At 38.7% G+C, this 25,076-nt stretch overlaps 1 protein-coding gene across 2 annotated transcripts in view; it reads left to right on the top strand.

The window, feature by feature from the left end:
- Positions 1 to 124: 124 nt before the first annotated feature.
- Positions 125 to 25,076, top strand: part of LRIG2 (leucine rich repeats and immunoglobulin like domains 2) — a 36,982-nt gene continuing 12,030 nt past the window's right edge. The window contains exons 1-11 of one of the 2 annotated variants that reach the window (XM_072644382.1): positions 125 to 620; positions 17,731 to 17,796; positions 19,433 to 19,507; positions 19,666 to 19,800; positions 20,123 to 20,266; positions 20,377 to 20,520; positions 21,080 to 21,223; positions 21,440 to 21,583; positions 23,554 to 23,634; positions 24,546 to 24,617; positions 24,759 to 24,827. In XM_072644382.1, the coding sequence (XP_072500483.1) occupies positions 358 to 620; positions 17,731 to 17,796; positions 19,433 to 19,507; positions 19,666 to 19,800; positions 20,123 to 20,266; positions 20,377 to 20,520; positions 21,080 to 21,223; positions 21,440 to 21,583; positions 23,554 to 23,634; positions 24,546 to 24,617; positions 24,759 to 24,827 (1,337 nt within the window). In that variant the 5' untranslated portion in view covers positions 125 to 357. The remainder of the gene's footprint in view (positions 621 to 17,730; positions 17,797 to 19,432; positions 19,508 to 19,665; positions 19,801 to 20,122; positions 20,267 to 20,376; positions 20,521 to 21,079; positions 21,224 to 21,439; positions 21,584 to 23,553; positions 23,635 to 24,545; positions 24,618 to 24,758; positions 24,828 to 25,076) is intronic. The other variant, XM_072644383.1, reaches the window with a different exon arrangement.

A 25,076-nucleotide genomic window follows, 5' to 3' on the forward strand; every position in this document is an offset into this window, starting at 1 on the left:
CGAAAAGGGGGCGGGCACGGAGGATGGGAGGGCGTGGAGAAGTTGGCCCCGCCTCTAGAGTGGGAATTGGGCCCCGCCCCCGACGGCCCGTTCCCTCTCTCCCCCCGCCCCGAGGCGTGGATTGGCTGGCTACCTTGCGTGCGAACGTTGCGGCGCGGGGTGGGTCCGCAGAGCTGCGTCGCTCCCGCCCCCCCTTCCCGGGCCTCTCCGCCGAGTCGCTGCCACCGTCGCTGCCGCACAGCGCCCCTCCCCCTCGCTCCGTGCAGGCCTCAGCCGGGACTTCTAGTGAATCGTGCGGCCGCTCTAGATCCCCCGGGAGCCCCTTTCGCCAGAGGCCCTGCCCACGTTGGGGGGAAGATGGCGGCTTCGCCCCAGCCCGGCCCGTGGGAGCCGCTCGTGGCCGTGCTCCTGTCGGGACTGCTGCTCCGGCTTCTCCTCCTCGCCCAGACCGCCCTCATCCTGCCCGCCGCCGCCGCCGCCGCCGCCGCTGCCCGGACGGGCCTCTGCCCCGCGCCCTGCTCCTGTCCTCTCCCGTTGCTCGACTGCAGCTGGAGGAAGCTGCTGCCCGCGCCGGGCTGGAGGGCGCTCTCGGGCCCTCTGCCCCCCGGCACCACCAGCCTGTGAGTGTGCGCGCCTGGGGCGGGGGGACGACGACCAAGGAAGGGAGGGAGCACCCCGGGGCGGGGGCACCCCATGGAGAGGAGGGGGAGGGAGGGGACACCCCTGTGGAGAGGAGGGGGAAGGAGGAGGCACCCCATGGAGAAGAGAGAGAGAGAGGGGACACCCCTGTGGAGAGGAGGGGGGCACCCCATGGAGACGAGAGGGAGAGAGGGGACACCCCTGTGGAGAGGAGGGGGGCACCCCATGGAGACGAGAGGGAGAGAGGGGACACCCCTGTGGAGAGGAGGGGGAGGGGGCACCCCATGGAGACGAGGGAGAGGGAGGGGACACCCCTGTGGAGAGGAGGAGGAGGGAGGGGACACCCCTGTGGAGAGGAGGGGGAGGGGGGGGACACCCCTGTGGAGAGGAGGGGGAGGGGGCACCCCATGGAGACGAGGGAGAGGGAGGGGACACCCCTGTGGAGAGGAGGAGGAGGGAGGGGACACCCCTGTGGAGACGAGGGAGAGGGAGGGGACACCCCTGTAGAGAGGAGGAGGAGGGAGGGGACACCCCTGTGGAGAGGAGGGGGAAGGGAGCATCCTCATGGAAAGGAAAGGGGCCCCCCCCATGGTGAAGGGGGAGGGAATTCCCTCCCCATGAACTGGAGGGAAAGGACACACCTGGGGAACAGAGAGGGGGTGTGGTAGGAGGCCTAGGGGTCCGGAGGAAAGGAACGCTTCGTTGAGCAAAAACATTTGGAGAAGGCCGATTTTGCACAATTTCTGTTAGAGGCAGGATGCTGGCGGGTTTGGGGTCACTTGGTCTTTGCCTGTGCAGCCCACTTCCTCTGATTTGAGTCCAAGAGAAAGGAGGAGTGGGGGTAGATTTGTGGTTGAAGTATCCCGGAAAACGCACTTCAACCCTACCCATAAACAGAATTGGGGGTTAGGGTGTGACCCAGGAGTGAGTAGTGGGTGTGAAATAACTGGTTCCTTGAGCTTTTTGGTTTTCTCTCATGACACAGAACAAATAGAGGGAGAGGTGTTTGCCCTATTAGTTATTCCTAGGCTTGTTGGGGTATGTTATTATTTTCAATACATTCCCTTCCCCCACTCCCCCTCTTTTTCAGTAAATTGTATAGAAGAAATACATACCTTAGAGGAAGCTACTCTTGACTTTTGGCTGTTCTTATTCACGTAGCACTTATATGTGACAGTGGCATCTGGAGAGCTCATTAACCTGAGTCAGAGAGGTGATGTTAGGTACAGCAATTAGATATTAAGTGCCCCAATTATGCCGCATATTAAAATGACTGCTAGTATTCAGTTATTTCTTTGTCACTGGTTTTGACTGATTGAATTCTAATAGTTGCCTTTTAGTCAAAGTGTAAGGATAGACAGTGATAAAAGTTTAAATCCTAGGGTTACAAGAAATAAAAACTGAGGAACATGTCTTCTAATAGCAAATATTCAGCTAAAGGGCCTCATGTAACTCAGATGTTGCTTGCTAAAATACTTGTAGGAAAGGAACAAACACTTGTTAAATGCTTACTATGTATCTGGCTTTGTGCTGCTAAACTATGAGAACTTATGGTTAGTGTCTCCCTTTCTCTTCCCTCCTGCAAATGAAGGAAAATGTTAAGTGACTGAATAAATCATTCCTAATAGTGCAGGGTATTAGATTTTTCTGTGTCTTTGAGTATGGTGGTGACACTTGTGGCAGATTTCAGTTTCTGTAAGTTTAAGAAAAATTACTATTAATTAGCATGCAGCCAAATCTAGTCAGCATTCATTCATATGCACTGACTAGAGCTTTCTAAGGATTTCTTACTGCCCCGAATTATGATGGAGTGATCTGTGGTCCAGCTTCCAAAGCAACAAGACTGCATCCAGTAAATGCATTTCCCTTTAAACAGTGTTGGGAAAGAAGGTATTAAAAAGAGTTTCATTTGAGCTATACGCTGTATCCAAATTTGGCTTTTGCTTACTTTTATTGGCCTGTCTGGTGACATTAACCTTTTAAAAAAATGTAATGAAATTGACACTTTTTTTTATGCAAACCTTTTGAGAATAATCTTGCCATTAAAAAGGGGATTGGAATAAAGTCTAATAGTAGAATCACGCTTTTAGAATACAAAAGGGTAAATGTTTTGACCTTAATTGAGACTTTTAACATGCTTTTTAGTACTTGTCAGATATATAGCTATTACTAGAAATAAATAAATTTTTCAAAAATTAGAATTTGTATGTTAGATAGATGTGACCTGTGCGAATTACAGCAGTAATTAGAATTCAGATATTCACACTTGTAGCCATTGAGAGGGCCATACAGATCTAAATTCTGTGATCTTGAACAAAGTTTTCAAGAAAAGAGTAGTCACTCTTTTACTAAGCAGAGTATTTAGATAATGGCCTTGTTTAAGTTTTTCTTGGCCTAGAATTTGTTTTGCTTTGTGACTGATTACTATTTGTAGAATTTTAAAAAATTTATATAAATTTCAACTATTGTTTCTTGTTTCCCCACACTCCTGTTAAGGATAATTGAAAGTTGTTTCCTTTTCTGTTGACTTTATAATAATAAGATGGAATAAGATTAGAAGAGGCTTATGGGATAATACAGTGGAAAGAGACTGGTTTTGGAGTTTCATAGGTCCTGGGTTCAGATTCCACTTTTGATGCTTATTCTCTGTGTGACCTCCCTGGACCTCATTCTCTTCATCTGTAAAGCAAAAAGGTTCAACTAGATAGCTTCTTTCCAACGCTAATCCTGAGATTTTCCCCCTATTGTAGGTCAGTTCACCCATTATAAAAACTCCATTGGTACAGATTGGCAGCTGCTTTGTAACTTGTCCTCTTAGAGAGATTAAGTGCTTTGCTTGTAGTGAATACATACTTTCCTATTTATGTAGCACTTTACTTGGTGAAGCACTTTACTCTTCCCAACTCTTGTGTGATAGACAAATAGTACTGTTTTCATCTTATTAGTAACTATGGCTTGGGAAGATTATTACTTGTCCATGACCACACAGCTAATAGGTGTATAATTGAAGTTGGACATTCTGTATACAATGCATTAACCATTTTGTAGTAACGGTGCTTTGAGTTTGCCATTTTGCCCACTGCTTTTTTTTTCTGGGGTAGACATGAGATTTCATCATGTTGATCTCTACCTTTGTAAATTAGTCTTAGAGAGTTAATTCAGTATACCTAGAGGTTAAGGGACCTCTCTCCAGCAATCACCAGTACCAGCAGAGGTGGGGTTTGAACCTAGGTCTTTCAGGCTTCAAATCTGACTCTCTGTTACATTATTAAATATCAATTTATTAGATGCCATTTATCATTCTATATTGTTGAGGTCTTCTGGGGTTCTGATTCTGTCATCTGTGTAATTCACTTACATGATTAGTATGTCGTCTATGAGTAGCATGGTGTAGTAGATAAGAGAGGCTGCCTCAGATCCATTAAGATTTAGATTCAAGTCCAACCTGTCACATACTGGTTATACCCTGGACAACTTTCTAAAACTGATTTGTAGAAAAGTTGCCACTCTGCATGGGCAGAGATGTTATCAACATCAAAGGGCCAGCCCCAGTCACCATCCTCCATGTTGGCTATATCTTCATCTAAGTCATTGTTAATATTTTCTTAATAAGGTCAATTAGAGAATTCTGGGGTATGTTGCTAGAGAAGCATATCTGAATTCAGATCACTCTTGCGGTGTGGGATTTAATCTTGAGCTCTCCAAGAACCCTGAACCATCTATCATTAATTTGTGTAGTGTATGCCTTGGATTCCCATCTTTAAATGGCAGATAATTCAGTAATTCATTCTGTTCTACCTTTTGTAAGGATACTGAGGACACCATACTCTCATTTGCAAAGTATTCTGAAGTTTTAGAAGGCTGATAAGGTATGACCCCTCAAGTTTATTATATTCTTTATTTTTCTGAAAATGAATATGAAATAAAGTTAATGAAAACTAAAATTTCTGAAAAATGTAGCTTTCTGTAACATTTAACATATAGTCTTCTGTAGTAGGATAATTCAATTGACCCAAAGTTACATTTGGAAAAAAAAAAATCACTTCAAATTTAACAAATAATTCTTAGACTTCCATACATATGCTAGGCAATGGGAATATAAAGGTGGACCTACACAGATAATTGATAAAAAGAAGAATAAAACAACGTAAAGGAGGGGTTCAAGCAAAATGCTATGAAAAATTTAAGGAGAGGTCAGTGAAGTAAATCCATTAAGTTGACTGGGGAATCTGTGAGAAGGCTTTTAATTTGATCCAGAGGTCAGTTGAAAGAAGTGGTCCACTATATAGGGAAAACCTGCTGCCTGATTAATAAATCATAGTAATTCCTTAATCCTCCCTTCCTTACCGCCCCCAGCCCAGCTTCCTAAAGTCTAGCTACTAATTGTCCCTGAGGCATGTATCTTTCATAGGATCATAGAACTAGAGCTGCAAGAGGTAGTAGAACCTCAGAAGGCATTTAGTTTAACACCTTTATTTTTCCAGTTAATGAAACTGAGGCTCAGGGAGATAGTATGACTTGCCTTGAATCATAAGGGCAGAGTTGAGATTTAAAGCCCTAGGTCCTAGTTACTCCATGGTACTACTTTGCCTCTGGTATTTCATCTGTTTTGTTCACTCCAGCACATGATAACATCATAGAATTAGAACCAGAAGGGACCTTAAAAGTCATCTCATTCAACTCCTTTTTCTAGACATGAGAAAACTGAGGCTCAGAGATGGTGACTTCCCTCAAACCAGCTAGTAAGTAACAGAATCAGTAAGTAACAGAATCAGGTCCTCTGACTCAGTCCAGGTCTCTTCCTGTTGCTCACAGATAGCCATCCCTTCTCCCAAAATGGGCGAGATGTTCTGCTGGGCCCTGGAGGTGATCAGGGAAAGTCTCCCAGAAGAAATAGTGTGTGATCTGAGCCTTGAAAGAAGACTAGCTTTCTCAGGGGCAGAGATAAAAAGGGAGTGGTTTACAGGCTTGGGGAAGAGTTTGTGTGAATGCCAAGAGGAGGAAGATGGAGCGTCAGTTTCAAGGAATGGTAATCTGGGTTGACAGGAATTGCATTTTGTGAAGTAAAACCAGAATTTTTTTGGTGGGGGGAAGAGAGATGTCTAGGATGCGATGCCAGGTTGAAAAGATCTCATTATATCTTATAGGCAGTGGGAAGCCATTGAAGACTTTTGGGTCATGGAAATGACATAGTAAGATTTGTGCCTTAGGAAAATTATTTTGGCAGATGGATGGTTTGAAGAAGGGAGAGACTAGGAGAAAAGAGAACAATTACAGTAGTCCAGGTGAGGTAATGAGGGCTTCAACCAGGTAGGTGAGAGAAGGGCCTGTATTGGGAAGAGATCCTCTCATTGACTGTCATTCCATCCCAATGCCTTTATCATTTTATAGATTAGGAAATTGATTACTACAGAGAATAAATGGCATGCCTAAGGTGTCATAGTAAATTTATGCTTAATTGTTTTTAATAAATATTTGTGCTTTAAAAAAAATTTAGATAGGAAACAAGTACTGTAATCTCCATTTTAACTACGTATACTCAATAAAATTTAAATATGGTAGTGTTTGCCTAAGTGACCAAGACCCATTTGCTATCTGGTGACACTGTAGAGCAAACATTTTAAAAATAATACCGACAGGATATCTTTCAAATGCTGAATTGTCACATCCCAAATTACAAACATCATATGATGACTTTATTAATTTTTCTTCTACTTCAGACCCCAGAGACCTTGTGTCTTCCCTATGGCATGAGGGCTCAGTCCTTTTGCTCTATTTATAGATCGTCATGCCCTTGTGATGAAATTGATGTTGTGAATGGACTTGATCACAACTTATTCCTTAAAATCCAGTAAGGATCTCAGACTCCAGTAGGCAACAAAAGTAGTGCTGCAAATCCCATGGTTAGGTTGTAGAGGTTGTTTACTTTTGGTGTTTTTTTTGTATGCTTTCCCAGTTTGTTCTTGACTTTTTTCAAAACCATTCAAGTATACTATACTCCATACTACTGGATTATTTGAGACATTAGAGTAAACAAATGAACTGGGCAAAAACTTGGGGATGGCCCCTCAGATCTCCAGAGCTTAGCTTGGTGCTATTCAAATAAGGCATCCAGGAGACAGGATGGTAGATAGAGCTTTGGCTCTCAAGTGAGGAAGATGTGAGTTCAAATCTAACTTCAGACACTATTTCCTAGCTGTGTGACCCTGTACACTGTGTTGGTCTCCATTTCCTCAGCTGTGAAATGAGAATAATAATAGTACCTACCTCCCAGGGATGTTTTGAGAATCAAATGAAAAAATATTGGTAAAGCATTTGGCATAGTGCCTAGCACGTAGTAGTCACTTAAAAAATGCCTAAATAAAGGAAACACTTTTTGCTCTTATCCCAGCCTGATGTGCTCGCCAGTCTGAAGTATCTTCATGCGTGTGGTGTGCTGCTAAGGAGGATGTTGACCCTTAGCTCTTGTTCTTTGCAAGCTGAACTTGGCTGCATGTAGCAGTGAGGTGAGGAGTCAGGAAGGAGAAATAAGACCAGTAAAGAAACAAAAAAGAGAAACCTAGAAGGGCAGCTGTCCCCTTCTGTCCACTGTCAGCTAATGATTTGTAACACTAATCAGCAGTTCTGATGTCAGAGTCACCAGACATCTTAGACTCACCTAAGAATCTCTTTTCCTACTAATTTCAACTTTCTTACATTTATTAAGCACCTATTTTGGGTTAGAAGATGCTCAAGGAGATAAAAAGTCTAGATAAGATGAAATACCTGCACTCAAGGTTGTGCTGATAGACTTTTAAGGGAATTCCACCCTCTCCCCCTTCCTCTTTCTCTCCTCCCTCTCTTTTCTCTATCTCTGTTTTCTCTCTCTCTGTCTCCTTCCCCTTTGTCTCCTCTCTCTATATTTCTTCTCTCTGTATCTCTCTTTTCCTTTTTCTCTATGTGTCTATTTCTCTTCTCTCTGTCTTTTTGTCTTTCTGTCTCTTTTCTCTGTCTCTTATCTCTCACTCTTCTTTATCTCTTTGTCTCTTATTTTTTTTGTGCCTCTCTCTTTCTCTCTTCTCTCTCTTTCACTGTATCCCTCTCCCTTTCTCTCTTTCTTTCTGTCTCACACACATTTATGGAGCTCTTAAAGAGTTCCATAATAAAGTTTGCAAAGCACTTTACAATTATTTCATTTGTTCCCCATGACAGCCCTATGAAGTAGGTGCTCTTATTATCTCCAGTTTACAGATGAGAAAACTGAAGTGGAGAAAGGTAGAGTGTCACAATGAGTAAATATCTGAGGTAAGATTTGAACGCAGACCTTAACTCCAGGTCCAGCACTCTAGTCACTGTGCCACCTAGCCATAATGCAGTAATTATTCAGTGCATTGGATCAGGGCGTGTGGAGTACTGGGTGAGGTTACTGATATAAAAAAGGTCATTTATAACCGAAGGGATGTGCAAAGGCTTCCTAAAGGCAGCTGGTAGATAAGGTTCCAGGCAGAGGAGTAATATGAGAGGAAAAGGAAAGTTTGAAGGACGGTTTTTCTGATGGGAAAGGTAGAGTATAGACTGCGTGGAAAGGTAATATGCAATGTAGATGAAGTGATGAACTTGCACACCTAGGAGTTTACTACCTTTGGATTAAGAATTTCCATCCCCACTGAACAGAAGTTAGGCTAAGTCCTCTCATCGTGAAGAAGCCTTTCCTTTCTCCTTGTGGGAATTTGTCTGGGAGAGATATACTACTTGCAATTTGAAATTCTTGATTCATTAATTCAGAGCCTCAGTTTCAGTTTCCTCATCTGTTCAACAGGGAAAATATGTGGACCCCTTCTCAGGACCCCTTCTACAAGTTCTTTGTAAACTCTAAAAGTATAAACTCTAATATTATACAGCCTTAACCCCACCCTTTAAAGTTAAAGCAGTGTTGGCATTCTAATGAATATTTAGTTCATAAAGGGTTTATTGGTATTACTGTGTGACTGTGCTCCATGTTCTCTTGCCCTTCCATTCTTTACCCTGTTTACCTTTTTTTTTTGTACTTAGTGGTCTTCCTCCCAGAGAAGATGGCAGAGAATGCCCAAATGAACTAATGTATGAGTCATTTTCTTTGTCCTAGTTTAGGTTATATTTGAACAGGGATTTCCATAAGGAAGCTCTTTTTAACATTCCCATTTTGCCTTTGGTAAGATAACTTGCTTCTTTGTTTAAATAAAAATCCTAGCAGGTTGCTGTGAGAAAAGTAGCCAGTTCTGAGCATAATTGTTCTTGTTGGAGGAATATGGTATTAGATTTTGCCAGGTAATACTATGTAGTCATAAGGAATGACAGATTACACTAGTAACAGATTTATCAGATGCTTTTCTATGATTAAATCTCTGCCAATCATAGTGAGAAATAGCAGGTGCCTAGTTTTAAAATCTAGCCACTCCCAAAAACCTTTATGGTAAGTACCTAAGTAATTACTTATCACCAGGTACAAAGCTAGGTGCCTAATAAATATTTTGTAATGGTGATTAAAAAAATGTTAAAAGCCTTCTCTTTCTTTAGATTTATGATTATCAACTACTTGTTCCACAGTTGCAAAACTATCACTTTGTTTTTATTTGAAAGATAAAAAGGAATGTTGATCACTTAGGACCAAATAGAGATTGTAAAATTGTTCTTTATGGTCAGCTTAAAAGGTGACAGGATAAGGATAGTTGATTTCAAACTGGAAAAAACCTGAAAATACCTCTTGTCCACTGCCCATAATTTTACAACTTAACCTTAAGAGGGGTTAAAAGACTTACTTTAGGTTACAGACTTAGTGAGTGAGAGGCCCAGGTTTCAAACTCAGATCTTTTGATTCCCATGATAGTGCTTTTTCTACATTATGCTGCTAAAGGACAGATAAAATATCCTGAAATTGAAGTAGTGTCTAACTTGGTTTATAAAACAGCAAGATTGTTGAAATTGAGATATCTGCGCTTTTATTATATCCACTTACTTCTGAACTCTGTCATTTTCATTATTCATTCAGTGTCACATTTGCTCTTAGTTTTTAGTAGTGTTGTATATGTGGCATAATGATTCACAAAGAAATTTTTGCAGCGAGACCTAACTCCTAAGAAGAAGACAAAGCACACTTTCTCCATGTCACTCCTAAATAAGATAGTTATTTTCATTCTTCTAATTCAGATTCCACAGAATTTTGTGGAAAATAAGAAATTGTCTCTTTTTTCTTGGCAGCAAACAGCTGGAGATAATTTGGACTGAATATATAAGTTTGCAAGTGATGTATGTCTCATAGAATCTGATCTTTGATAGTGGGTCTGTGTAGAAAAAAGAAAAAGACAGGGCCCAGGTCTATGCCTCAGAGAAACACCCACTCTTTGGCAATAGAGGAGACAAAGATGATGGTTCAGCAAAAGTTATTTGAGAAGGAACAGCACAGGTAAGAGAAGCAAAAGAGAGAGGGGTCACAGCAGCTGATGGAGTGTAAAGACAAGCATGTCTGCTGAGAGTAGGGTGGCAGATAGAGGAAACTTTGATAGTTGAGAAGATAGATTGTTGTGGGGGGTTTTGTTTTTAAATGAGCATATTTTCCCTAAAAGAGTCTGTTTGAGAGTGTGGCAGAAGTTCAATTAAATCAGCAGCAATTCAGTGAATATTTGCTCACCTAATTTCCTTTAATAATTTTACTCTTAACTAATAAAGATTTAAAAATAAGACACTTAAAGATCTCATTTATTCATGGGTTCTTTCAATTACATGAAAACATTTTTTTCAGTGGTAGATCAACATTATCACAGAATGTACTGCAGAAAATCAAAGTAGACAAAAAAGTAAATGTAGTTTAGAAGAGAATAATTCCTTCTATTACAGTAGCATTACTTAACCTGCAACCTAAACAACCTGTAACGTGGTAAGAAGTAAAACAAGCAAAAAACCCCACCAAACTAAAACTACTTTATGATTGCTACTATACTACTTAAAATCACTGAAAGTAATAGAAATGCAAATCAAAACAATTCTGATATTTTATTTCATATCTAGCAGTGTGGCAGAGAAGATAAGGTGAGAAAGATCAGTGTTGTAAAGGTTGTGATAAGATGAGGGCACCAGTAGACACCGTTGGTAGAGTTGTACATGGATTCAACCAGCCTGAGAAACAATGCAGAATTATGTCCAAGAAAAGGGAACTGTATGCCCATACCTTTTGATCCAGAGATCCCATGGCTAGCTAGCTAGGCAGCCTATGCACTGAGGAAGTCAAAGATCAGAATACAACTATTTTGGTACCATATATGTAGCAGCACTTTTTTTAATATAGTAGAGCAACTTGAAACAGAATAGATGCCCTTTGGTTGTAGGTACTGCACTATAAGAAATAATGAATAGAAAGAATTTGGAGAAACAGGGAAGGCTTGTGAGCTGAACCCCAGTGAAGTCAGCAGACCCAGACAAACAAGATGTACAGTGATGACAGCAGTGTAAATGGAAGAACAGCCACCACCAAAAAGAAACCCAGCGTTTGGCCATTACCATGATTAGCATGAACACACAATTGTGTTCAAGAGGAGATGGGAAAATGCACCCCTCTCCATTGCAGAGGGAGTAGGGAGTAAGGGAAGGGAGACTAAGGCTGTGGAATATTGCATTTGCTGTTAAACACTGTTGATGTTTTGATTGAAAAATGCTTTTAATTTTAATTTTTTTTTTATTTTTGCAAGGGGTGGCTTGCTGGTTAGGGGAGTGGGAGTGGGGCAGAAGTTGTACAGAAATGAAGGTAAAACAAAAACTAGTAATAGAAACATTAAAAATAAATAAAACATAAACATAAGCTTTATTGATGCCTTTTATTTTTATTATATCATGGTCATTCCTGGAAAGGAGGAAAAACCCTCCCTTCACTCTCAGATTAAACCTTTAAGCAAAAATATCCACATAGTGGCCATAGATCTCACTGTGCGCCATGCTCTGTCCTTGTAGTTACCTAGCTCCCTGCTATGAAAAGGAAAGGGCATGTTTCATAATGTTTCCTGGAATGACCTTCATTTGTTTTCCCATTACTCAGCTTTCAGATTCACCAATTGTGATCTTTTCATTCTTTGTAGTCATTGTGAATCTTGGTTTTTTGGTTCTGCTTGTTTTGTTCTGCATTAGTCAAATAAATCTATCCATATTTCTCTGAATTCTTCATATTTGTCACTTCTTATTGTACAGAAATTCCATCAAGTTCATGTGACAGTTATTTTCTTTTAGTTCTTCCTCAGTCATTGGACAGTCACTTTAATTCTACTTTTTTGCAACCATAAAGTGTACTTGCTGCTGGGGATATTTTGGTAAATATTGAGCCCATATTCTTCTACTATTGACTTCCTTAGGGCTTAAGTACGATAATGGGTTTGCTGGGTCAAAGGGTGTGGAGAATTTAGTTCCTTTAGTTCTTGCATAATTTCAAATTGACATTGAGAATGGTTGGACCATTTCATCAGCAATGAATTAATGTTCCTAAATTCCCACAGTACTTCCATTGATTTTTCCTTTTTTTTTGTCATTTCCCTCAATTATCATGGTGTAAGGTGAAACCTCAAAGACTTATTTTAATTTGCATGTTTCTTAGTGGTAGTGATTTGTGCCATTTTAAAAATACGGTCACGTATAAATTACAGTTCTGAAAATGTCATATCCTTTGGCTACTCATCTAAGTAAATCTTTTGGGGAATGGCCTTCATGTTAGTTAGTAGTGTCACTTCCCTGTGTATCTTGATTGTCATACTTTTATTGGTAATATTTGGTGCAAATATTTTTTCCACTGTTATTTAATCATATCCTATACACATATCTTAATTATTTGGTTTCTCAAGCTGTGAATTTGAATCAACAAATTGTAGGACTGCTAGAGTTCCTCACAGAGAGTAGCAGGAAACTGCTTTGACAGTCTGACATTGAGAGCAGAGACTGAAAAACTTATAAAAAACAAATTAAGAAACTTTTAAAAGTACAGCAGTATAGGGCTACACATACCCTAATGTTCCCTGCCGACATTACTATAATATAGCACAGCTTGATAATTTGCATAATGAATACCTTAGGGTCTTGGAGAAAAAGTTGAATTATGGCCAATTTACCCCAAGAAATCAGAGAAGCTCTTAGTATATTTAAGATGATCATTTTTTCATGATTCTGTTATTTGAATCTGAACAAGATCTTAAAGATCATTTAAACATGAGGTCTGGTAAGGTTAAAAGCTTTTTTTTTAAGCTTTGATTCTTAGAAGTGGATTAGATGATTTGGGGGAGAGACCTGTTCCAGTTAATTGAGGCTTTACTGTAAGAAGTGAGTCCTTCTCTTATGTTATCAAGTAGGTAACAATTATTTTGTCAGTTCATTTAGGCAGAAAGTCTCAATGTCTGATGATACTGGATAAATTAAGCATTACTGAATATACACACAACTTTGAAAAAAAGGAAAATGAATTGTGATAAGTTTTCTTTCCAAGTACTATTAGCCCTGTTAGTTTTTGCAAAGGTGGATATCTGTTTTCATAAAGATTATTGTCCCTAACATCTCTAGATCAGTCCATTACGGCTGCATAATACTGAAAGCAGAAAATGATTAAGATGACTGAGAAATTTTCTTTTCTGTGACTATGTGGAAGAACCCTCCTCCCCCCTTGCCTAAGGACTTTGTAATTACCTTGTGGAGTAGAGTCCTCCTTTTCTAACCTGTTGTGATTGCTCTGCAGATCCTATAAATTATTTACACTCTGATGGCACTAAATGACTACATTAATGGCACCTCTGGCTCCACAGGATATCAAGAACTTTAATAATTCATCATTTATTACAGCTCTATCCCTGTAGATTAGCATGAGGGGAAGCTTAGTTCACAACACTGATAAGGCTGGCTCTTAAGACCTCTGCTTTTCAATTGTCTTATCCATAAATATTCAGATAATAGTGGTGTTAGGAGCTGAAAAGATGAGCTATTAAGTTATAATAGTAACTTGTAACATTGAGCTTTTTTAGATTTAGTTCAACAACACTAGGTCATTTCATTAAGTACTTGAATGTATTGTAGCGCCCTATTAAGAGTAAAAACCTATAAAGAGACAAAATAATTCTGTTTTCAGGTAGGTTTAGAACTTTAGTTTTTTAAAATAAGTGCTAGACATGAGTTGAAATATTAGTATTAGTGAAGACCTAGGGAAGATTACAACTTCAGTTTGGCAGTTTAGTAGTTTTGACTGCTAAACCACAGCAGACTAACCTGAGTTGCTTTTCCAGAAATTTTTCTTTCAATTCCAATAAATTTGAGCCTCTTTAGATTTTAATAGCATCTTTTAAAAATGTGTGATTTATTGGGGATTTTTCTTCATTTTTTGACTTTAGCATCAGATGTGCCAGTGTATGTAATTGCTATAGAAAAGAGAAATCCTGAGAACAGTGAACAAATTGTCTGGCTGTTAAAACTTTCAATCAAAAGGCATAGGCAAGTTGAAGAAATCTGAAACTTCAAAGTTCTCAAAGTATTACTGGAACAAATGTATAATTTTCTTTATGTCTACAGCTACATATGTGATATGAATTCTGCTAGTTAGTATATGGTAGTCCACATAATGCTAGTTTAGCTAGAAGGGAGGATTTAGATATTAGCAGATTACTGATTGCCTGTATCCTGCTACAGGAAGAATGGTTGTTCCAGAGCATGTTAATTACAGACACGTTATGTTCCCTGCTTTGTGGCATGTGTTGTTTTTATAAATGAGGGGCCCTAAGTCTTCTCCTGGTACCTTGTTACGGTATTCACTATGGAACTGATTTTAGTGTAAGGTGGGAGTTGGATGGGACCCCAAAACGTTTTTTGTAAAGCAGTCATGTTGTCTTCAAGGTTGATGAGGCTACAGTTTAGCTTCAGAGTATAAGTTTTCACTTCCATTCCCCCGCCTTTCTCCTTTATACAAGGTGTTCTTTACCTAGTGTTGGTGAACTTTAAAATAGATGTATGTATATTTTCACAGTTCTATTTTACTATATTTGGTTTCCTATATTTGGTTTTCCCAAGTATTTTGTGCATTTAAAAACATTCTGAGAAGAGATCAGTAGGCCTCAACAAACTAGCTAAAGGAGTCCATGACACCAAAAAGATTAAACCCCAGCTTTAGATTTAAAAGGTATAAAAAAGTGGTTATGCCCTTCCCTCCTTCTCCCCTCCCCAGCAGTGACATATACCAGTTTTTACGGGGACTAAGTTAAACACAGTGTTTCTACTAAAAAATCTTTTGTTTGTATTGCTTTGGCTGTGATGGAAAGTGTTGGTATTTCTTGTACTTGATAAAATCGAATGAGTAGTTGAAAAGAATTTTAAGAAACTCTTTTAAATGGAATGGGATAAATAAAGGAAAATCACTGGTAGCATGAAGACTGCTGGATCAGGAGTCAGAGGACTTGAGTTTAAATCTTGATTCTGCCATTTTTTAGTTGTGGGACCTTGCACAGATAATTTTACCTCATTGACCTTGCCTTCTGCAGAGTGATGGGATTGTTAGAGATGGCCTGGAAAGGTCTCTGGCTCTAAATTCAATCCTGTGAGATCCATGAAAGAAGCATGGGGCCAGATTTATTGTCACCTTATGTAGAAAATGCAGGGAGCTGCCCGATTGATAAATAGTCAAAGGATATAAACAGGTAGTTTTCAGATAAAGAAACTGAAGCTATCTATGGTCATATGAAAAAAATGCTCTAAATCACTATTGTTTAAAGAAATGCAAATTGAAACAACTCTGGGGTACCACATCATACCTTATTAGATTGACTAACATGACAAAACAGGAAAATGATAAATATTGAAGAAGATGTGGGGAAATTGGAACACTAGTGCATTGTTGGTGGAGTTGTGAACTGATCCAACCATTCTGAAGAGCAGTTTAGAACTGTCCAAAAGGCTATAAAACTGTGCAATGCCCTTTGATCCAGTAGTACCAGTACTAGGTCTGTATCCCAAAGGAATCATAAAAAAGGGAAAAGGACCCACATGTACAAAAATATTTATAGCAGCTCTCTGTGGTGGCAAAGAATTAGAAATTGAGGGGATGATCATCAACTGGGGAATGGCTGAACAAGTTGTGGTATATGAACGTAATGGAATATTATTGTTCCATAAGAAATGGTGATCAGGTGGATTTCAGAAAAATCTGGAAAGATTTAACATGAACTGATGCTGAGTGAAGTGAGCAGAACCAGGAGAAGACTGTACACAGTATTAGCAGCATTGGGCAGCGATTGACTTTGTTAGACTTAGCTCTTCTGAGCAATGCAGTGATCTAAGACAGTTCCGAATGCTGTCCCCATCCAGAGAAAGAATTATGGAGTCACAATACAGATTGAAGCATACTATTTTTTTTGTTTTGTTTTTTCTTTCCCATGGTTTTTCTTTTGTTCTGATTCTTTCTTTCACAGCATAGTGGAAATATGTTTAATATGATTGTACATGTACAGCCTATATCAGGTTGCATGTCATCTTGGGGAGGGAAGGGAGAAAATTTAGAACTCAAAATCTTATAAAATGAATGTTGAAAACTAAAAATAAATTAATAAAAAACCCAAATATGAAGAAAAATGCACCAATATTACCTGATAAAAAAGAGAATAAAAAATCTTTACAACAAAAATTTTAAAAAGAAGCAAAATGCAGAGAAGATGTGTAGAAAAACAGAGACTTAGCAAGAACTAGGAAGGAGGATCATGTGAATATAATTCAAATAAAAAAAAAAAACAGTCCAGTCTGCAAGCTTTAGTGGGGAAAGGATGAGAGATTTTAGTAGGTAAGGAAGGACCTTTAGAGGTGGAACACTGTAGGTATGAGCTATCTGCTTGCCTGGTCTGTTCTACTAGGAAGGAGCAGAGCATGAAAGAACTAATCTGGAGGAGAGCAGTAGTTTCATTTCTATCCTTGTTGAAAACTCCTAATAAAATTAGAATAAAAACACTAAAGTCTTTTCACAATTGTGTGACTTTTCTTGTTATTCTTCTCTCAGCTTGGGGGCAAAAATATCTGAGTGAGATTTTTCTGTTGGGCATATTTCATCACCTCCATCTTCCCCACCCTCTTCTCCACCCATTAATACCCTAGAGCTGATAAGTCTTGCCAGACTTCAGCTTAGAGCAAAGGTGTTAGAACCTTTACAGAAAAAAAGGGTGAGGATCTTTGGCATGTCCTTAGTGATATATTACGGTGTAATTCACATTTGTGAGGGAAAGTGCTTGGTTTCACTGACAGACAAGACTGGCTGAAATTGATCGTTTGGCTGTAATAAAGACATTGTTCAAACCTGTGTGCATCTGTCAACACCGTTTGGTAGCACGGTGAGATAAGCTCTTCCTTCTCCTCTTGCAGTGATCTGTAATGCTTCAACAGCATGTTCCTATTGCCAACCATATTGTAGCATATAGTAAAGCACTTTTGCAGACAGCTTGTGTGGGCCAGATTCCACCTCAGCCTTGTAAAGGTGCCAGAAAATAACAAGCAGGCGGGGAGTATCTTAAAACTTATTTAAATGTTTAGCTCTCATTGCAAATTCAGTCAAAACTAGATTGTATTTAAGCTAAAAGTGAACTGTAGAATTTATTTTTTATTTCATCCATTTCTTCTCCATTAGTGATGTAATTTGGACTAACAAGACAGTGTGCTATAGTGGAAAAAAACAAACATTGGATTTGGAGACAAAAGACCTGGTTTTGAATCTAGGTTCTATCCCTAGCTGTGTAAAGTGAGAAGATTAGCCTCCATTTCAGAAGTCCTTTGCTAGCTTTAAATTCTGTGATCTTATGAAATGGATTTCCCATTCTTAGAGCTAGTGTTATTTAGAAAAACCATTTCTATGGAAGGTGGATTCAATTTCAACTTTGGTAGCTTTGTTATATGGACTACTATCTTCAGTGTTGTACTCTAGAGGAGTTTTCATATATGAGTGGTTTTTTTTCTCATCTCATAAACACCTGATGATATAATGTGAATATAGAATTTTCCCTTTAGTTTTTTATTGTACACTCAGCTACCATTTGCTCCTACTCCTCTTCAAGGACTCAGATGAAAACTGAGTAACTTTTTGTTTTTTAGGGATTTGAGTCATAATCGGTTATCTAACTGGAGCATCAGCTTGGATTCAAAGGTGTTACAGGACGTGTAAGTTGTTCTTAATTGTATTTTTGTGACCTAATAAACATTGATAGTTTTGGGATTGCCAATCCTGACATGGTAGAGAATATGGGATGAGGGTAGGAAGGAATTAAAATGTTAAAGCTGTGATTAAGCATCAGAGCAGTTTGTTTGGATTTGTTATATCGTAAAGTCTCTGGGCGTTATGCCATTGTATTGTTGCTTTAAAGTCGTAGTCTGCTCTGTACTTTCTTACAGTCACAAGTGAAAAGTTCTTTGTAGAGTTATATATGGTATTTTCTTTCTTCAGACTTACCAGAGAAACAGAAGGCTCCCCCATATTAGGTAAACATTTTGTATGTTCTGCCAAATACTTGGCATCTAAAATAAATGAATAATATAGAAAAGTAGGTTTATTTACAGTAATACCCCATTTATCTGGGGGTGTTGGGGGAATGAGGCCTTCATGTTTGGTATTTTCAAGATAAGTTGAAATCATATTCTCCCCCTAATCCCCAGCTTTAAGCTTCATTCATTTCAGTAAGCATTTATTTGTTGCCTCCTATGTGCAGAGGATATCGTGCTTATCTTCAAGAACCTCAGTTTACCTAGATATGTTTTATTTTTCCCTGTATTGAAAATAATTTTTTTTGGTTAGGTGTTTTTGTTTGTACTTTTGTGTGGGACCTATTTGCCCAGACCCAAAAATGGCCCCAGAATTCTGTACTTTGGGGAGACTTGTAGATAATTTAGATTTGGGTTCTCAGTGTTTTCTCACTATTATATTGTTACTTAATACTTCTTGATATTCTCAGTTACCTACTTCTCTGAGCTTCTCTTGATCTTATTTTCTGCTTCTAATCTCCATAACCAAGCTTTATTTTAATTTTAAATACAGTGAGAGGAAACAGACTCATACCAAAAAAGTACAAGCATGTTGTTGCAAAGGATTTTGGATGTTCAAAGGTCTTTTTCCCATAAAAATATAGACTGTTTCAGAAACTTAGGGGGCCATTCAGTGCAGTCCTGAATCCCTTCTATCACATCCTCAGCAAATAGTCAAATAGGCCAGGGCTTCTTTTTCCACTCAAAACCCTTTCACAGCTTCTTAAACTGTGGGTCGAGACCCCAAGTGGTTTAAGTTTAAGAAGCGCTGATCTAGGCTTTCTTTGAGTTGTTCTAGTCATAGGAAACTCAGAATTACATAAGGTAGCTTATTTGATAATGCATATACATTCACACACATACATTTGTGTGTGTGTGTGTATACATACACACATGTACATACATGTGTGTATGCACATGTATTAATCACTTATATTATTTCCCAGAATAGATATCATAAATGCAATTAATTAGCTCTGTAGAAAAGTTAGGAAAACATGATTTTGCACAATTTTTCCTAGTCTTTTCTGTACTTACCAGTGTCACAATGATAATAGATTTCCAGTCTTAAAAAGCAGTCATAATTTTTAGTCCTAGTCCAATTTATTTTGAGCCACGGGCTTTTCTGTGTTGTCCAGTCTGTGTTTTCTGTCAGTCCAATCAGTAAAAATGTATTAATCACATTGTGTGTCCTAGAGTCTGCACACTTTTTAGTTGAGAACTAGAGAAGGAAAAACAAATCCTTGAAGAATCAAATCTTTCCTTTCTTTCTCCCCAGGAAAATGAATTATAACGAGTTAACAGAAATTCCATATTTTGGAGAACCAACTTCTAACATCACTCTCCTTTCATTGTAAGTAAATATTTGAGGATTTTTTCAGTTTTTTTCTTAAATCTTTTAAAAGATTTAAGATACTATATTGTTCATAATTCTTTTGCCTCCGTTGGTATGGGTAATACTTAAAGGACAGGTCACAGATAACTTCTAGAGTTCTCCTTTTTGGTCTTCAGAGTGCACAATGTAATTCCAGAAGTGAGTGTAGAACAGCTCCAGTTTTACCTTTCCCTGGAGACTCTGGATCTCAGCTCAAACATCATCTCAGAAATCAAGGCATCCTCCTTTCCTAGAATGCAACTGAAATATCTGTAAGTAAAAAAAAAAAAAGTTCCATTTAGATGATTTTTAAACTGTGTGTTTACATGACAACCTGAATCAAAATATTCATTTTTGATAAGATAGTAAGGTTATAATATTTCCTGGTCAGAAAAAAAAAATAAGGTGATTTCTGAGGCTTAACTTTGGTTTATTTTACTAAAGTAATTGTATAGAAAACAAGTAAGTAAAACTTGCCAAATTGCTGGCTTTTCAGTGTAAATCTCTTAAGAACTGAAATAACAGTACTGTCTATGGAGAGTTACTTATGGTAGAATTCTTGTTCAATATATATTTTTGTTTTACTTATTTTAGGAATCTGAGTAATAACAGGATAGCCACCTTGGAAGCTGGCTGCTTTGATAATTTGTCCAGTTCTTTAGTAGTGGTCAAGTTAAATAGAAACAGAATTAGCATGATTCCACCCAAGATCTTTAAGCTGCCTCATCTTCAGTTTTTGTAAGTAGCTAATTAGAGAGGTCTTTTTCTTCTATGCAACTATCTTTTTTTTTTAAGTAGATGGATGATTCTCAACTGTGTATTAACTTTTGTTCACATTTCTCTTAAAGAGAACTTAAAAGAAACAGGATTAAAACTGTGGAAAGTCTTACATTCCAAGGGCTTGATTCCTTAAAATCTTTGAAAATGCAGCGGAATGGAATTAGCAGACTTATGGATGGAGCTTTCTTTGGCTTGGTTAACATGGAAGAATTGTAAGTACCAGGAACCACAGCAGGGGAGTGTCAACAAGGGCTTCTGATTAGGACTTCTAAGGCTCAGAAGGCTGGAGGAGGGTCTTTAATTACATAGAGTTTTTACTAAGGAGTTCCCTGCTCTAATCCCTGAGGCAATTGATGTACAAAGTTGACATGATTTGTAAAATGTTAAGTCAGTGGATTTGGCTGCTCTACCCATGAGTATCATATCTAAAGCTAACTAAATTGCTTTATTCTATTAGGTGAGTGGAACTATCGGAGCTCATCAGGATTAGGTGTATTTGACACTGTTTGGTCACATTTTCTTAAGCTCTTAGGTTTTGAAAATCTGATTTTCCAAAGCAGTCTTGCTACTTTATTTAGCTTTAAACATACTGTTGGGTTCATTGATAGGTCTTCCTATCAATTCATTCCTAAATAGTGTAGGATTGAGTGAAGAAGAGATCTGGGCTAGATACCTTCCAGGACTAAGACTTTGTGAAGATTTAAGAATATTCTTCTCATTGAGTATCTTGTTTTATAACCCATTTTCTGCTCTGTTTCTCTAATTCTGCAGAGAACTGGAGCACAATAACCTAATAGAAGTGAACAAGGGCTGGCTCTACGGCTTGAGGACATTACAGCAACTCTATGTCAGCCAGAATGCTATTGACCGAATCAGCCCTGATGCCTGGGAGTTCTGCCAGCAACTATCTGAACTGTAAGTGTTAAACTCAATTTCAGTGATGACTTTGCAGTTTAGGTCAGGTTGAAATGAATAATTGCTATAGTCAGTAATGAAGGCTAGAAGTTCCTAATCTATATACTAGGAGTTTGAAAGTTCTAGAATACATGTATCTTGTAAGGAAGGATGTGAACTGTAAAGTTGAACTCAGGTATAATGAATTCCTTACTGTTGCCAAAATCTTATTTACAGTGACTTGTCCTATAATCAGTTAACTCGCCTGGATGAATCTGCTTTTGTGGGTCTGAGCTTATTGGAGAAGTTGAATTTAGGGGACAACAGGGTCACTCACATTGCTGATGGGGTTTTTAAAGACCTTTCAAATCTTCAGACATTGTAAGTATACTGGTTCAGCAACATTGGCTTTTGTTTCAATACGAATAACTAAAGTGTACTTAGCTGGAATTTAATAATTTTGTCATCGTTGTAATTTGTTGCTCTTTTGCCCTAGGCTAAAACCGTAACAAATCTTTCAGCTGTCTTTTAGATGAATTAGTCAACAAGTATTTGTTGACTATCCATTGTGTGCCTCCCCTTATGCCAAGTACTGTTGGGGTAGTATAGTAAGGCATACCTTTCTTATCTAGAAGGAACTTACAGTCTTTAATGATAATCAGGAATACATCTGAACTTCTGTCTGCCATTTAGAAAGTCATTTGAAAGGAATCATCCTGATTGTTGGTTCATTAAGAAGATGCCAATTAAGGCAAAATTATAGGAGATTTTTATAAATTGTCATGTTCTATTAACCTTACTGCATTTTAATGAAGTAAAAAGTAATCTCAAAAAATGTATGGCAAAATGAGAGTGAACAAAATGATTAATTAGCAGAATTTATATGGTCTTAAAGGGCCCTAAGTTGGAGACTGTCTGGTCATCAAATTCTGAATCAACAAATACTTTAAGACAAGGGGGCATGCTGATTGAGCAGGTTGCAAACACTGGTGCTTAACCATGCATGAGAATGGCAATGTAGATCTTCTTATACAAGGCTTTAGTCTGAGTTTTAAAATAGATGAGGTGGTTTTTCTCCAAATTTGGATTTGGCTGATTTTCAAGAGCTTTCTAGCTTCTTGTCAGAGTAAATAGAGCAGTGTAGGTTGGATTTACCTGGTACAGCCATTTTGGGAGAGCTGGTAAGACACAGATAATCTCAGCTAGTTTTGACTCTCAGAACTCTATACTTTACCAAGGAACAAGAGTGAAACTACGTGGAAGGGGATGCTGAGGTGATCCTCTGCTTAAGACTGCTTTTAGCTGTCTTAAGACTATAAGAGAAATTGAAGACAGAATTGGAGCCAGAGTTTGGAGATCCTGGCTCTGGGATTGGATTGGTCCTGTGACCTTTCTTTTTTGGGGGAAAAAGGGCAGGAGATGAGCAGTCTTAAATAAACTGAGTCATAGAAGGCAGAAGGAAAGAAACCTTTGCAGTTTAATAGCAAGATTTTGAGTAAGGTGGGCCATTGATGGTTTTAATAGTCTAATCCTTGGTTTTTAGGAAAGTTAACTAATCCAACATAGCTGTAAACTAGCTTGTAAAAGTAGAAACTTTTGGTGTTTTGGCATAAGGAGGCTTGAAGAGATAGATACCAAATACTAATAACACATTCTCTTGCTGCATTTTTCATCTAGCACACTCGTGTAACTACATTTCCTTTGAGGATGGACTAGTGGATTTTAAAAGACCCATAATTTTCATTTTAAAGAAAACACTGTAGGCATTGTTATTCACGGGGATGTACTGGCCTTGCTTCCCAGGGGAAAAGTCTAATTGCTCTGTAGCTGTGAAATGCTGGATTGGTATTACTCTTAGTCAGCCTTTCTAAGCTGAGGACCCTGGGGATAGGCATAGGTCACAAAGAAATCCCATTAGCCAGTAACCAGATTTGTGAGCTATATTCCCTGCCTTGGAAAAGCCTCCTGCTGCCTGCCTGACAGCCCTGTACAGTCCCCTTCCTATAATCTTTTAATATGCTAACACAATTAGGAACTGTTAGCCAGGAAGATTAACATTCTTAGCATATTGCTTCATTTACTTATCCAGGCTGGCCTCTGGAATCTTAGCTTGTGACAAATAGCAAATCTCTCTCACATGCCTATCTTTCAGATGATCACAGAATTTCCTAAGTAAAGAATTCAAAGCATAGTATTCATTGGAAATACTCTGTGATTTTTAGGTAAAATATCCAACTAGAGTGGCTATTTGGCATGGCCATATGAGGAAGCTAACCACTGAGCCACCATGTTAACTAATGTTGTGGTCTCTGACCTTTCCCCAAATGAAAAAGGTGGTTTCATTCTTGCAGAGATTTACGGAACAATGAGATCTCCTGGGCCATAGAAGATGCAAGCGAAGCATTTGTAGGACTCACCAAGCTCACAAAATTGTATGTATTCATGGTCTTGTGTGTGCTGATGCAAGAATATGTTTTACAACTGTGTATCCGTTAAGACTTTTGGAGCTGATGCCCTTTTCCCTTATCCACCCAGAAGAATTTAAATTTCTCCTGGGATTTGCTTTCTGTTTTGTGTCCCAACTTTTGAAAAACCATTATCTTTTAAAGTTGTGGACACCTGTCTAGTGAAGCTGTTTGTGCTCAGGTAAAAAAAAAAAAAAAGGTGCTGAGAAACAGGAGTTGTAGTAATAGAACAGAACTGTTAAATACCATAAAGTTTCTGTCAGTTCTATCTAGCAATAATTGGGAATCTTGAATCTATTTTCACACCTAAATGTGAGATTCTGTGAGATAAAGCATGTAGATTTGATTAAACACACATATGTTAAGCAAATCCTAAAAGTAAGACAAAGAAACTGAAGTAGGCTGGACCTTCCAGCAGCCCGCCAAGGTGGGAAGTGCCCAGAAGCCAGGGCTCCCAGGTCCCTTTCTCAGCTTGGCCGCTTGCTTCTTCCTGTGTGGCTTTGGAAACTCACTTAACCTGCTAGGCTTCAGTTTCTTCACCTTCAAGATGAAGGAGTTGGACTAGACAATCCCTAAAATCCCTCCAGCTCAGAATCTGGGATCCCCTCTGAGACTTGGATCTGGTACCAAAGAGGGAAAAACTTAGAACAAGGAGTACAACTCCATTTTCCATGACCATGGTCAGAGTGATGTTCAGAGCCTTCATGTTATTTTTGGTTTTGTACTTAAGATTTATAACTCTTGAAAATGGAGGGGTTTTTTGTTTTGTTTTTGTTTTGTTTTTTTAAGCTCATTCTGGTCTTGTTTATAGGTTAATTTAGTGGATTTGGGAGGGAGGGCACGGAGAATTTTATTAGGAAGGTTTGTTTGTGTTTCAGAATCTTACAAGGAAACCATATTAAGTCGGTCACAAAGAAGGCATTCATCGGTCTTGAAGCCCTTGAGCATCTGTAAGTAGTTTGCATACATTAGGGTCCGCTGAATAAATAACCTTTGCTGTTAGCAAAGGTTTTTGTGACTTCTTAAAGTGTTTCGAATGCAGTTGTACAGATGGGGAGAGGTAAAAAGTGTTTTGTTTCTTTTGGTTGCAGAGACTTAAACAATAATGCTATAATGTCTATTCAAGAAAATGCTTTTGCTCAGACACATCTGAAAGAACTGTAAGTAGTAGAACCTTCTGTCTTTCCTGTCATCAGTCACCGATGTTTATTGTCTTGACTGTGAGCCTGACCCAAAATGTGTTTAGAAATTAGAGTAAAAACTGGATATCCTATTGAGTTAATTTTTTAAACTCTGTCAACCCATGGAAATGTCCAGGTGTGGGTTTTTCTGGTGCTGCTGCCTCCGACCTTGTCTTTTTCCTTGGTCTTTGTTGTCCTCCATTTTCTTTCATCCCACCACTAATCTTT

This window comes from Notamacropus eugenii, chromosome 2 (genome assembly GCF_028372415.1).
Source record: "Notamacropus eugenii isolate mMacEug1 chromosome 2, mMacEug1.pri_v2, whole genome shotgun sequence".
In the NCBI taxonomy this organism is placed as follows: domain Eukaryota; kingdom Metazoa; phylum Chordata; class Mammalia; order Diprotodontia; family Macropodidae; genus Notamacropus; species Notamacropus eugenii.